Below are 14,920 nucleotides of genomic sequence, written 5' to 3'. Positions count from 1 at the left end.
TTGGTTTGTTATGAATTCATATTATTAGCCTGACTATTATTGATTGACTGCACTGATTTGATGACGTAAAAACTCGGGCGCGTTATCGCCGGTGCCTTTTCAACACACTTTGCCAATAACGCCGAGTGAGTCGCGCACGATAAAAAGGGCTTCACAGTTGTCTGGAGGCGGGCGAGGGTGTTGACGACAAGTCTTGGTGGCTTTGGAAGATGGTGGGGTGGGGGGGGGGGGGTGGCGGGGGGCGTGGCTAAAAACAAGCATCCCTGTCAGTCCAGGTGCAAATGACGTCGCGGTCGTTTGTAGTCTCTGAGATTCTTGGCTTGGCGGTGTTCAGCGTCTGGAGAGAAAATGAGCGCCCGCGTTCCGTTTTCTACCGCCCGAGGAAGATGGAGCGGGCGGGGTTGGGGTCTGGAAGAAAGTAGCGGGGGGAAATGGAAATGGGAGGGATGGAGGGGGGGGGGGGGGGAGACACGCTCAAATGGGGGGCGCCTTGCGCTGCATCAGATACTGGTGGATGTCGTCGGCGTCACGCTTGAGCCAGGCGGCGTTGAGCAGGATGTTCTCGCAGCACTGCAGCACCGTGCGCTCCACCGCCGGCGTCGGGTGACTCTCGAAGAAACTCTGCGGGGGGGGGGGGGGGAGACGGCAGACGTTAGGCTGGCACCGCAGGGCGGACCGAGGGGGTGGGGTGGGGGAACAGCAGGCGCTCCCAACCTTGACTTCTGTGGCCATTTTGTCGATGGCGAAGCCGTCCACTGTCAGCTGGAGGGATGACAGGGAGACAACCGTGAATGCCAAAAGTCAACGCCGAACAGCCTCAAAGCCATTTGAGCATTTATTTGGCGTCCTCGATATCCGGCAAAAGGTCCACGTTCGGCTGGAGCTGCGCAACATAACCACGCATATCGTAGATACCACTGGAAAAGGTCAAGCGCGCGGCTCAACCGTCGCTCATTTAGATGCTTGGACTTACTTTCCACGTTCAGGTCCCCGATTTCATTTTTTTGTTTTAAATGTTGACCAATAAAAGCTGACGCCAAACGGCTTTTACTCAAGTGTATTTCTCGAGTACTTGAAAACAACCGCCGCCGTCTACAAAGTGCTGTACGTCGAGCAAAAAAAGAAATCATACAACAAATAATAAAACACAAAATGAACTCATGCAATCGCAGCCATTTTCACCGGAGCAACCCCCTCAATCCCAGCGTTTGACTGGATATTAGGGGTGTTCACACGGCACACATTTGCTCCGGCGCTGCACCGATGTATTTTGTTGCGATATATTTTGCACCGCAGCAAATCGCGTGGAGCGTTCACACGTACAAAGCCGCTGAGCGTGTCAGCGCCGGCGCAGCGTCGGCGCAGCCCCACTTGCGTTCGCGCGGCAGTTTCTGCAGCGGAGCAAAACGACAGAAAACAAATGAGCCGTCGTGTTGGTTCTTTTTAAAACTTCGACACAACTCGAGCGACTACTGGACAGGCGCGTCCTTCTCCTTCTCGGTCTCCGTGCCTTCTGCCCTGAGACTGACTGCCCCGAAAACGTAAACCAACGATGACTTCAATGACACTCGGAAAAGGAAAATGGGATGCGCCAAACAGAAAAATCAAGAGAGGAAATCACAAACTAAATCCTATGGGGGCGGGGGGTTGTGAACACACAACAAAGGAACAAACTACACAAACAACTCCGAGACAGTCCAGTCTCCTACAAAAGGAAAGGTGACGTCTGGGGACTGTCCCCCCCCCCGCCGCCTGTTTTAGTTGAGATGGCATAAGCCAAGAGGTGCTTGCTACTGTTACCAGCCATTTCTTGTGTCGTTGTTAAACAAACACATGACGGAAGTCCGACAGAGCACGAAAGCAACGCATTCTCGCCGTACGTGGTCAACTCTTCTCATGCGTAGCAAGGCTACTCCCCCCTCGCAAACGAGCATTTGCTCCGGAGCAAATTTTTAAACCACCTCCCTGAGGTGGATCAAATTTGCTCCGGTGTAAGCTGTTTTTTCCGGGGCTACGCCGGAGCTAATTTGCACGTGTGAACGCTCTACTGGGGCAGCCCCGGCGTAGCACCGGAGCAAATCTTGCCGTGTGAACACCCCTTTTGACTGATCTTGCAAGTCCCACAGAATATTTGGTTCTAATGTGACATCAACATGCAGTTTTTAGGCAGAAAAAAAAATGGCTAAGTTTCATGAAAATGGCGATTCCTGGGCAAAAAAAACGGAGAAAGAGCTTTTTGTAAAAGCGTGCGTTTCAAGCGCGTGAGGCACCACTGCCACCTACTGATCGCTTTTTGACATGATTTACAATGCAAACGGCTTATTCTCATTCACAGACTGCATCAGACCCCCCTCCTCTCTCGGGCGCAAAAAAAAAAGACTTAGACGTACAAATACGTCATTGGTAGGCGGGGCCTAATTTTACGTCTTGTGGAATGAAGAGTGAGTTAATAAGGACAGTAGGAAGCACAAAATGCGTTCAACTCAAAATGGAGTCTCATCCAGAGTCAAAAGTCAAAGAATAAAAGAGGACGAGTTTGAAAAATGGGTGGCCGGGTGGGTTCATTCCAAAGAGAGGGAGCGGGGAACGCAAAAGGCTCCATCCCCCGCTGAGCTTAGTTCGCGCGACCTCGATGACAGAGCGGCGCCAAGTGTCAAAATTCAACATTTTGCCGCCGATGGGCGCCCGGTTGCGATAAGGACCTTGATGAGGCGCGACAAAAGGAAGCCGCCCTGGTAGCGGTTGTGAAGCTCCTCCCAGTTGTCCTTCACAAACTTCCAGGCGGCTTTGCGGCCTTGTTTGCTGCTGCCGGCCACGCCGCCGATCACCGACACCGTGTCCTGAGGACGCACCTCTTCCTGAAGGCAAAACCGAAGCGCGCGGGACGCACGTTAGCGGGCGAGCGCGCGGGAAAAAAGAAAAATACCGCACACACACGGCCGCCCTCCCCCGCAGGCCGTCGGAAAGGGCTGGGGCTTACCGAGAGGGCGAAGGCGAGCACCCTCTGGATGAGCTCCGGCGCCGAGATGGCGCCGAGCACTCGCTCGATGCGATTCTTTTCTTCCTGCATGTCCGCCTGCTTGTGAAGCTGCCGCGGGAAGGCGGAACCAAATCAAAACGGCGGCGAGAGCGGCCAAATAAATCCAGGGCGGAGCCCGCCTTACCCTGAGCATGGTGTCTAACGTGCCGCCGTCGCCGTGCTTCAGCACCGTTAAATACACCTGAAACGAAAACAGCGGCGCACTTCACATCTGTCGGCGGGCCGGTCCGAATGGACGCGGGCTTACCGCGGCGCCCTCGCGGCGGACTCCCCATTGACCCGCGGCGGCGCTGGTTTCTCTCGGCCCATCTCCGACGAGTCGCATTGCGCTAGCGCACTCGTATCGGAGAAATGCGGTTCGACATTTTGGAGCTCGGGTGGACAATCTTCAAGTCCAGTTCTCTCGCGCGTCCCAAGAACCGTGAACATGGAGGCTAATTTCCGTCCACCGCCAGCTCGCACGTTAGCGCAAAGCTGGCCCACTTTGATTGATACGGCGTCTCCCTCTCTCTCGCAATTTTTCATTTGGGCGAGTCTCCGGGGGCTCCCGACGAGGCCGCGCGCGCGTTCGAGGCAGGCGCGGGTATACCGCGCCAGCGCTTTACCGGGCTCCTGAGGTCCGCCGGCAGAACGTGTTTGCCGTCCACGTGCTCCTTGAATCTCCGCCGGGCCTCCTCCAAGGTGGGTTTGTGTCCCGCCTTGCCCAACTTGCCGAGAACCAGGCCCCTCAGCAAGGCGTCCAGATGGCCTGCGAGGGACAACACAACGCGCTTGGCCTCGACGAACGTCTTTTGAAGGAAGTGCATTCGGTAGAAAACGAAAAGGGGGAGGTGCCCAAATGCACGCGGACGCAAGACATTCATGGGGGGGGGAGGGGGGGGGGGGGGACTCGGCATGGGGAAAAACCGGCGCCGATTCGGGGTTGGCCGACGCGGAGCCGCCCGCGTGGCCTCACCTTCTCCGGCCTTGCAGTCCCAGCCCAGGCGGAGGCCGATGGGCGTGAAAAGGTCTCGGATGAACTCCTGGATGTCCTCGTGGAAGTCGGCGTGGGACAGCAGCGAAGACAGGACCCCCAGGTTGCAGCTGAGGTCGCTCCACACCGTGTAGTTGGGCTCGTTGACGAAGGCCTCCATCAGACGCAGCACCTCCACCGTGCTGATCGCACCCGCGCGGGCCTTTGCCGCGACACCTTCGTTAGAAGGCGAGGAGGGGCCCGGCGCCCGGGAGCCGCGCCGCGCGAGTCGCTCTCACCAGGGAGAAGAGGTCGTTCTGAAGGCTGAGGCGGTCCACCGGCAGCAGGCTGAGGTCTCTGATGGCGGGCAGCAGGCTCTGCAGCATGGCCGAGCTGTACTGGATGCGGTAGAAACCCACCGTGCCGGGATTGATCTGGGGAAGCGGGCGGCGGGTCAGAGCCGGCCGGGCCAAGGTCGGCCGGGCCGACGCGCTTACCTTGACCCACTGCTCGGGGCTGACGCCTGGCAGGGTGACGCTGGTCTGGGGTTTGTCCAGTAGAACCTGGAGTTTGCTGCAGGTGGGGTCCTTGCTGGTACAGATGCCGATGGGTACCATCCAGTAGGAACAATTCTCACCTGGGAAAGCCGAGGCCACGCAAAACGCTGCTCAGAATCATGCTAGGGGGTTTAAAACTCATTCAGTAACAGCCAATTCTGGAGCAAGTCTGAAAAGACGTTTCGAAACGTCTTTGGGAGTGAACGAGTTTAAAAACGAAAAAAAAAAAAAAACTTTAAAGTGCGTGTATCTATACTACCCTTTGCTTTCCATACACACAAATGGGGAAAAAAAAAAGTATGAAATGGAAGCAGAACGAGCGCATTCAATTTTTGGGGGCCTTGCAGAATAAGTTTTTGCACTTCGGAGCTTTGGCTTGTTTGCGTTCATTCATGACGACATAGTCCGCCGGTCAGGCAGCATCTCCGTCCGGGACGGAGAGGGACTGAACCGACCGGTCAAGAGGGCCGACTCTGTCCCGAGCCGCTCCCGGGACACTCTGGAGGAGGTGGGCAATAGGAGGATGCTAACCAAGCTAACAGACCCTCCCACCCCCTTCAGGCCCGCCCTGACAGCACTGGGCAGCTCCTTCAGCGAGAGATCGATACACCCGCCCCGCAACGAGGAGAGGGACCGCCGCTCGTTCCCGCCGACTGCTGTCGGGCTACTGAATAGACAGACCTGACCTGAAAACCTGGACTCAGAAAATCAAGCGAGGAAATCAGAAAATAAATGCTGTAGCCGTGCTACAGCATTAATTTTTGTGATTTCCTCGTTTGTGAATACACAACAAAGAAATAAATAACCAACACTTCTGAGACAGTCCATACTGACATCTGATCGTTCTGTTGGAGCTACGCTCAAGGAAATTCCAAGGGCGGGTGGGGGGGGGGGGGGGGGCTATCAAAATTATTTTGTCATTTCCTCACTTGATTTTCTGTTTTGATGCATTCGTTTTAATTTTCCTAGTTTCACTGAAGTAATCGTTAATTTACGTTTTTTCGGAAGCGGACGTGAACGCCTCTCGAGTCGTACGGAAGGAGCGTCGCTCCATCTAGTGGATGCATTGTACACTGCGTCTTGTCAGAACAGTGTGTCCGATATCTGAAAAAAATTTGAAACTAGGCCATTCATTGAAGATGCGTCTAATAATCCAGTGCGCCTTCTTGTGCGGAAAATACGGTAGATACTTCATAATTTTTGCTGCTGTAAATTGGGAATTTCGCCGTTGAGAGACAAATAAAGGTTTTCTTATCTTATCTTGATGTTTTGGTTTGGGAGTTCATGTCTCTTGTTACAGTGCTATAGAAAAAAAATAAATGATATCATGTATATATATCTAAATCTGCCCCATTGTAGAATTCTTCCCCCACTTTTACTCGTTCAATGGCGAGATGCGTCTTCTGCAGGATGACTTGGAATGCCCATCAAAGGACGGAGTTTGAAATCACAAAGTCAATCCGAGGATTTTTCCGTCTTCATCTCCTCCTCGCTGCTATTCGGTGGAAAAATGGCCAAAAAGTTCGCCGAATGGGAAAACGGCCCACAAATTTTTCACGCGGACGTGTCGGGTCGCGATGAACGGTGAGGCCGAGAAGAACGCAATCCGAGAGTGTCGTCGGTCTACCCGAGTTCTCGTCCTCGGCTGCCTCGCGACATGCCAAGAAAATGAACGTGACAAGCTTGCAAAATCGGAAAGCAATCCGATTGAAAAAGATGGACGGGAAGAAGAATGACACATTTGCGTGTTGGCGGAAAACAACAACAACAACAACAACACTTGCCATTCTGCGGTCCGCTCGCGCAGAACTTCTCCTGAGAGATATTGAGGACGCGGTCGTCACCGTGCTTTGAAGGAAACAAACGAGGGGTCACAAGCAAGTCCCTCGGGGTTTTGTTTTGTCTGGGGTTTTTTTGGGTTTACGGGGTGGCAAAGACAGACCAACCTGCTCCTGTTTGACTGCGATAATGGGGAAGCCCATCTGTTTGGTCCACGAGTTCATCACCGTGGCGATGGGTTTGCCGCTAGCTTGCTCCAAACATTCCCACAGGTCCTCTGGAGAGCAAAAAAAAAAAAGCCCCACAACTGGCATTGTTTCACTGAGGTGCGCATGCTGCGCCTCTTATTGAGAAAAGCGACGACGACGCCTCGCGACGGCACACCCGCGACGACACACGACAAGACCGAGCATTTTCTCAACATTTGACGCTTGAACGCTTTTAAGAAGCGCCCTTTGTTGAGTTGAGGTTCTTTTGCAATGCGATGCTCTCTGCTGGCATCTCACGCGACTGACATGCTGCTCGGCAGACTTTTTCTTTTTTTTTAAATTCCAACTAAAAATGATGATGAAGTGGGAGCCATTTTCATCTCAGGGAAAAAATATATACAGTATATATTCTTTTGACATTTTCACCCAACATGACGGCTGAGGCTGAAAGCCGCCTGCACTACTTGGAAGAATTTGTCAACATTTTCGACAACTATTTTCTAAGATTGAGGGAAAAAAAACAAACAACAACCCCCCCCCCCACCGAAAACATGCTGCAAATCTGGAAAGCCGGTCATCCGTCATACCTGTCGAGGCATTTTTGTGCTGGAACTTCAACAAATAGGCGTTCATTCCTTTCCTAAAGTCCTACGGGGAAGCAAGGAAAAGTTGTTGTCGTTTCTTGAAGTGAGCGAGCGAGAGATGCGCGCGAGGCGCTTTCGGTTATCGGACTACCTGGTCTCCAATGTAGTCGTGCAACATTCGGATGACCGAGGCGCCTTTGCTGTAAGAGATGGCGTCAAAGATTTCGTCCACTTCGGACGGATGGCCCACGTTGACCTGGGGGAGGCAGAAGAGGAGAAGCGGGCCGTCACCGCCGCCGCGCGACAGCGCGGCGCCCGGCGGCCGGAGCGCCGCCCCACCTCGATGGGATGGCTGCTGTCCAGCGCGTCCAGGTCCAGAGCCCGCGTGTAGTCGGCCGACACGAACTGCGTCCAGATGTCGTACTCCGGGAAGCAGTGGTCCACGCACAGGTACTCGATCCACGACGCAAAGCCCTCATTGAGCCACAGGTGGGTCCACCACTCCTAGAGGCAAAGGCACGCGCGGGCTTGAGCGGCCGTTTCCGGCATTTTCTTCATCTGCGCGGAGAGGGCTCGGTTACCATGGTGACCAAGTTTCCAAACCACTGGTGGGCCAGCTCGTGACCCACCACCAGCGCCACCCACTGCCGGGAAGACGAGCAGGAGTTCTTGGGGTCGATGAGCAGCGCCGTCTCCCTGGACAAACGCAAGCACGCGCGCTCTCGCTTGAGCTCTCTCGGCTCCGATCCGCCCGTTCGGATTTTTTTTCCTTTTGGAAGGAAGGCGCCGTTTGAGCCGCCTTCGCGCAAACCGGATCTCGCTTCCCGACGGCGACGAATATTTTGGGAGTCTTCCTTTCTAAATTGCGCGCCCATCGAGCAAATGAGACAGACCGTTTGGATCATTCAAAAGTGGAGAACGATTCAATTTGAGTCGAACATGTCGATGAAGAGAAAGGCCGGACCGTTCGCCGTATCGGGGACGGTACGGAGAATATACGCAAATGTCATTTTTCAGGTCAGTGTCCGGCCCGCGCACGGTGCAGTGCGACGGAAATTGCTTTCGCAAAGCGGGGCGATCGATTGATCCCACGCAAACATTTGCCGATGAGGTCAATATATCCATGACAAAAAAAAAAAAAAAAAAAAAACCAAATGGCATCCGTGGCAAATATGCTCCCGTCTGTGCACGATTTGACAGCTCCGAGGGGGCGAGATGTTTCTGGGGCTCAGTGAAACTTTGGACCCCTTATGTGGGCTCCAAAGTTTGATCTCGAACTTCTCCGGGTGACACGTTTGCCAGCACAACCCGTTGTGTATAAAAAGTGTCAGATGAAGGCTGAAGCAACAGCTGAAAGCGTCAGCCAGGGAAAAAGGTTTTCCTCTCCGCCCCCTTAAAAAAAAAAAAGAGAGAAGCCTTCAACCTAATTTAACCATGAGTCGACAAGACGAAGGTCATGGCGCGAGCCTTTCAGCAACTCGGATTTAAAGGGAAAGCCAAGCCCAGCCATCCGGTTCCCTCTGCGTCCCGCGTCCTAGACGCAGAATTTTCCCGCCAGACGCAAAGTTCCAAATAATGTGCGTTTTTGGGACGCAAGGAAATTTCTCGGTCAAAAATAAAAAAACTATGCGGTAAATCTTTTTTCCCAGTAACGATCGCAGTTTGACAATCGCCGCCATTGTTGTCTTGATCTCGCGAGACGAGATTGGCGAAAGCGGACGATTGCCGAGTCGTGTCACGTTGAAGAAGTAGACCATTTCAAATTTGAAATTTGGGACTCTGGAAATGCATCATGGGACTTTGACTTTTCTGCCCCCGGGACTCGCTGGGCTCAAACTGGAAAATGATCATTGCAAGTCCTCCGCAATTCTGATTCGGATCTCAAAGCAAATTGGCAGAGAGCAGATTCGCAATTTTGGAGTTCCCCTTAAAAAGGCCACTCGGCCGGACACGATGCAGCGTTTCAAATTTCGTTGCGATATTTGCCAGCGATGAAACGGCATGTCCCTCGACCAAGATCACATCGGTTGTGTTTCTGTAGGACTGGGATGACATTTTTGGATCCAAACGATGCGATGCGCCAGCGGCAAAGGTGACATACCTGTAAGTAACAAGGCCCCAGTTTTCCATGGCACCTGAAGGCAGGGATGGGTGGGGGGGGGGGGGGGGGGGGGGTGAAATGTCATTTCTCACCAAGTCTTGCGTGCGTGCTCGCGCAATGTACTCACCGGCAGCAAAGTCGGCAATGGCGATGAGATCAATCTTCGGCAACGGATAAGGAACACTGAAGTAGTCTTTGTAGAAAGGTAACGTCTTTGTTGCCACCTGCACACACGCGGGGACATTCAAATCAGGGGCTCGCAAAAGTCGTTTCTGCGCGGCGGGCGCCGGTCATCGACTCGATTGATTGAGTCAAAGTTTACTGCTCGGGACCAAAGTACATCCCCCGAATGCTTACACCAACAACACGGCTGCGAATCAGGGAGTCGGTATTGCCAAATGAGCCACCTCGTCGCTACGTTGACCAAGCATTTGGGGGAGGTGGGGGGGGGGGGGGGGTTCTTTTAAGAATAAGCGAAAGACGCCTTTCATCCCTGAAAACAAAAAATGACAATATGAGCGGAACTCATTTTAAATTGTTTGCGTAAGACGCAAGGTTAACAACCCGTTCGCTCCCAAAGACGTTTTTAGTCCAAGTCTTTTCAGACTTGGCCGCTACCGAATGAGTTCACTGAACTTCTGTTGAAGGTGAAAAAACGCTTTCAAAGCTTGTTTGGTATCAGGAGAAATAAAGCAAATCTCCCCGCCCCGCCCAATAGTAGAAGCGGAACTGCGAGATGGGGGCGGGCTCACCTCCAGCGCAAAGCGACCCTGCTCAGCCTTCCCCACCGGCGTGTAGACGCGCACCAGCACGCCGTCCGACGACTGACTCTCCACAAAGTCGAACTCGCCGATGACAAAGGCCACCAGGTAGGTGGACATGACGGGCGTGGTGCCAAACGTGATCTCCACCAGGTCTTCCTCGCTCGGGTACGGCTGGCGCTCGACGACGTTCTGGAGGCCGAGCGGAGGCGGCGTGGATGCGGCGATGCGCGACGGCACGACGAGCGCCGCGGGGGCGCGAGCGACGGCGTACCATGTTTGACAAAGCGACGCGGTCCTTGGGGACGATCAGCGTGATGTCAAAGGTGGCTTTGATGGACGGCTCGTCCCAGCAGGGGAACGCTCGGCGGGCGTCCGTGGCCTGCGCGGAGGCGGGGGGGCAGACAAACAGAAAGGGAGCGCAGATGAGTTCGACGTCAGAAAGTCAATGGCTGCAATCGGTCGCCGAGCTACTGCACGCACTGGACGTCAGACGTCTATCCGGCATCTGGTGTCACCGTCCCGCATCGCCGGCTCACCTCGAATTGTGTGACGGCAGCGTAGCAGGTCTCTCCTGCGGTGTTGGTGTATTTACTTCTGTAGAAACCTTTCATTTTGTCATTCAGCTCGCCCGCAAACTTGATCTTCAGCACACCAGAACCTTCCGGAGTGAAAAGTGACATGAGTGACAGGTCGAAGGGTATTCAAACGCCGCTTCCTGTCTCTATTTGCGCATTTTTTGAAGAACAACAAAAAGCTTCAAAAAGCCAAATTCAAGATGACATTTTTACTCTGTACATTTGGTCACGAAGGTTGGGCCTTCAAATTTGGGCTTTTGAATATAACCCCCCCCCCCCTCCTCCTCCACTTTGCCTCCTGAAAAATGAACTATCATGACATTATTCAAAACAAGTTTTGCTTTTAGTTCCTGGGATTTGCTTTAACGTCTTCTCGATACCAACTTGCAACTCCCACGAATGTGATACGTCTTTTTTTTCTCCTTTACGGAATCGTGAAAGTAAGAGCTTCCTCTTGAGATTGTTTTGGGGGGTGGGGGGGTCGTCTCCTTGTCAAAGCACGATCTTTACTGAGATCATCACAAATTTACTGCCGTATCAAACAAACGATATTGGTTATTATTCATCCCGACGCAACTGATTAACGAAAAAATAATTAACCCATAAAAATTCAAATACAAAAACACCTCCAATCCAAAATATCAACAAAGCAGCTTAAATGCTGCAGAGCCCCCGGCCATCGGGGGTTACCGACTTTGTCAAACGAGCATCCTTTTGGCGCTCTTGTCCTTCTCACCTTTCTTCAGAGCGCAAGGAAAGGACAAGGTCACCTTCTCGTCCTCGTTTTGATAGTTGAATCCAGTGGCGTCAATTTCTGAGAACAATACATTCAAACAAGAGCGATGGTGTCATGTGATCAACCGGGATGCTGGGAGGACAGGGGGTGGGGGCTGTACAAATCAGACTCACCGTCTCCTCCCTGAGGCGCGAAGGAGGCTGTGATGATGTCGATGTCGGCGCAGTTCATCACAATCTGATTGGTGGCTTGCGTCACCTGCACGTGCGAGACACAAAAAGATCCAAAGTTCGCACTCGTACGACTCTTTAAAGAGTCGGCGTTTGACTCAAAAGGGGATTTCTTTGAATGTCGTGCATTCAAACAGTCGCACGTGGACGACCGGCCCACCTCTCAAGCGGGAAACGGAACAGCCACGTTCAACTTCGACCGATCCAATCGGCCGGTATTTTGCAGCTTACGAAAAATCCGTGACGGGTTGCCGTGTCAGCATTTGCCAATCAATCATCGGGGCAAATAAAATCTTGTTCGCTCCGAGGACATTCTCTGCTGCACGTTTGACGTTTGAGCCCGAAAGACGGGAGCGGCTTTCGGGACGGGCGAGTATCGATCGCTATTGGGCTGAGAACACATCTGCGGCGTGCACCCCGAAGCGCGAGAATCACCCGACGCTCGGCACGCAATTGTTGCGTCTCCGAAATGAATCTGGCAGTCGCATCGTCTCCATTATGACCCGTGTGCTGCTTTTGGTTACCGTGACAACCAAGGGAGAAGCTCATCTTTAAAAAAAAAAAAAAGAAAAGTCACCATGGATTCCATTTTCCCCGGTGGAGGCAGCACTTCATACACTACACCGCATGTTAAACATCATGCGCTTGTGAGTCAGTGTGTGCATTTAGCACGTGGCGCATGCAGCGGCCGCGCTGGACGGACACACGCACGCACACAGTGAACGGGTGGGATTCCAAGCATCTCTCCGCACGCTGCGCTCACAGCGGGCGCCGTTGTTGATGTTGACGGTTGGTGACACGGCGGCGCCACCAGTCCCAGCCGATCGGCGTCTCTGGTTCCTGCCAGGCTACGTGAACGGCTACAGTCAACGTACACCTCCACCCATTTTATTCCTCCGTCCTGAGAGCCTCTGCGTGAATTCTGGGTGCAACTTCTGCGCGGTTTTGTTTACATGGCGACCGTTGGCGCCAGTCCACTTTCTATACCTGTTACGGGCCACCAATAATGGTTACCTGGCTGCGCAAGGCATTTTGGTATGCTACGGGGGCTTGTCATTGTTTCGATGAGGAAACAAAAACTGTCAACCACTCCAGGAAAGGTGGATTGGAGTCTACGAACATTGCCAAGGTTTGTGTGTGTGAGGTCATGACTTGGCAGATTGTGACGCGAGCACAGAACCGAGTAAGTGTGGAACAAGGAAGAGGGTGGGAAAAAAGTGTCCTGCATCATGTTGTATTTTGCATTAGGTAGGTTCACAGGACGACAAGAAATATTTTCCCCCATTCTACAACGCTTTTGAAAAACTCGGGAAACATTGGCTCAACATATTCGGTAGCCTGTAAAATAAAAGCACAGCAGAAAAATAATTTTCCCACTGACACTTTTGCTTTCCCAAAGTTGGGGGGGTTTCTGGACGTTTTTTTTTTTTAATATAGTCCCAATACCTCCGTGATTCTTCATCCTTTAGTTTTGTTAGATTATGCAATATTTCTGTTTTGGAGGACTGGATTCCAGACCGGTGATGGGACTGAATCTTTTCATGTGTGAAATTATCGGGGTACACCAGGGTACACCCCCCCCCCCCCACACACACAACAAAAAATGTTAAACGTAGTTTTTTGGGGGAGGGTTTTTTTTTTAATCTTGTGTCTGTGTGTGTGTGGGGGGGGTGTCTGTCGCAGATAAATAACCTCTTAAGAAAAATATTTGTGTGTGTGCGTGTGTTTATGTACGTACGTACGTACGTACGTACGTACGTGTGTATCGGGCCTTACCAAACACAAGCCACCTCGCAACTACTCACTGACCTACTACGACTAATTATTATGACCAATTATTATCACCACTACCGCAAGGAAGTGTTTAGCGGTCAAGCAACTGTGATGAAAAGGACTTCACCGCGGAGGCAAAATAAAAATAATAACAATAATTAAACGCACTGACAAGCGCTGTTAGCTAGCACGCTAACAGCTAACCGCTAAGCTAACATGAGAGTGCAAGTCTTGACCGATTGGGCGTCCAGACACAAACTGTACAACAATTGCTAGAACAATAACATAAAATGTTAGTGATGGTTTAGTGGAAAAAACACTAAGTCACCACATTTCTTCCATTTAGCGAGTGCTTGTTAGGCTACGACGCGCGAGCTAATGGCCAAGTGACTGACATATTACATAAGGTCAAAAAAAAAAAAACAAGCTCAAGAGTGAGTGAGTGACAGACAGACAGGCAGACGGGCAGGCAGGCAGGCAGGCGGGCAGGCGGGCGGGCGCGTTGTGTCACGGTTTGCGTCGCACGTACCTCCACCATCGCCTGCAGCTTGCCGCCGAACGTGAAGTTGACCAGGTCGGGCTGCAGACAGAGTCCGTAGTTGACGGGGTACACATCCGTGGGTAGCCGCTCGAAGGGCCTCCTTTTGGCCATGGCTGCTGAACACTGAGCGGTCGTTCTCACCGTCGGAATATCTGCAACGAGTTGTCGGACTTTTATTGGTGCACGAGGGAGGACACCGGGCGCTCGTCGGCCGCCGAGTCTTTGCACCAGCAGAGAGGACTGCGCGAGCGTGCGGCTCAGGAGGAGCGACATCAACCGGAAGCTTGTCTGTCTCTCGGCTCGCAAGGAGTCTCCTCCCGTCACGGGCGAAATTTCCGAGGTCCCAATCGGAAGCGTCGGCCGGAATACTCCCATCCCACCCTCCGCGACACACCCCGCCCACCCTCCCTCACAACACGCCCGCCTCGTCTGCCATTCCCGAACTCCACAGAATCGCAATCGATGCGCTGACATTTCTGCGGGGGGCGACACAATTGAGACGATTCTTCGTGACATGCAGAGACACCGAAGGGTTTCTGTCATCGTCTGTCCACTAAAATCCAGCAAATCTGGTATTGGTACTACTTTTGGTCCGTGATGGTTGAAACAAAATTGAATCCAGCACAGTGCAGTTCACTTGAAAGTCACTTTCGTTTTTCCCCCCGGATCCACATGAAATCTAAACATGTGCCAGGTGAGTGCTGAAAACACCTGTGAATAATTTAATACGGAATTTTCTGAGATATAGCTGAAAGCACTTTTTGGGCTCTAATTTTTGGACGTGCTGCCAAAACGAGGACCGATGACGCACTCGGGCCACTTGCACGAGCCCCCCCCCCCCCCAACACACACACACACACACACACACACGCGCGCGCGCACACACAATTTAAGTACAGTATACCGAGTGACTTCATTCTTTGTATTTACACTCGTAATGCAGTGATACATTGAGTTTATTAAATTATGCGCCACAGCGAACAGTGTCAAGACGGTCACAGTTGTGACCCCCGTCACACATGTATTTTTATTTTTATACCCATCCCCCCGTCAACCGGGAATGTCATTCAACTGTGAGT

General features: G+C 52.5%; 1 protein-coding gene across 1 annotated transcript; it reads right to left on the bottom strand.

Moving 5' to 3' along the window:
* On the bottom strand, positions 1-14,177 carry npepps (aminopeptidase puromycin sensitive). The gene is made up of 23 exons (XM_086120872.1): positions 13,830-14,177; positions 11,471-11,555; positions 11,298-11,375; positions 10,523-10,644; positions 10,258-10,365; positions 9,975-10,175; positions 9,350-9,446; positions 9,223-9,256; positions 7,703-7,817; positions 7,461-7,625; positions 7,273-7,377; positions 7,125-7,185; positions 6,496-6,605; positions 6,334-6,397; positions 4,490-4,629; positions 4,292-4,426; positions 3,996-4,215; positions 3,646-3,788; positions 3,165-3,221; positions 2,981-3,088; positions 2,703-2,858; positions 715-762; positions 1-621 (listed from the first exon to the last, which is right to left on the bottom strand). The coding sequence occupies exons 1-23, from the start codon at positions 14,112-14,114 to the stop codon at positions 475-477; spliced, it is 2,784 nt and encodes a 927-aa protein (XP_085976998.1). The 5' UTR covers positions 14,115-14,177; the 3' UTR covers positions 1-474.
* Positions 14,178-14,920: the final 743 nt, after the last annotated feature.

Source organism: Hippocampus guttulatus, chromosome 9, assembly GCF_054856545.1.
Source record: "Hippocampus guttulatus isolate MCC_2025c chromosome 9, RoL_Hgut_1.0, whole genome shotgun sequence".
In the NCBI taxonomy this organism is placed as follows: Eukaryota; Metazoa; Chordata; class Actinopteri; order Syngnathiformes; family Syngnathidae; genus Hippocampus; species Hippocampus guttulatus.
Note: the sequence above shows the minus strand (reverse complement) of the source record. Positions and strands in the feature narration are given on the sequence as shown.

Coding starts and splice junctions, on each gene's coding strand:
- npepps (XM_086120872.1), bottom strand. CDS start 14,114: ATGTCGCTCCTCCTGAGCCGCACGCTCGCGCAGTCCTCTCTGCTGGTG. Junction 7,626..7,702: donor TTGGAAACTTGGTCACCATG/GTAACCGAGCCC, acceptor CTTTGCCTCTAG/GAGTGGTGGACCCACCTGTG. Junction 622..714: donor AAATGGCCACAGAAGTCAAG/GTTGGGAGCGCC, acceptor CCCCCCCCGCAG/AGTTTCTTCGAGAGTCACCC.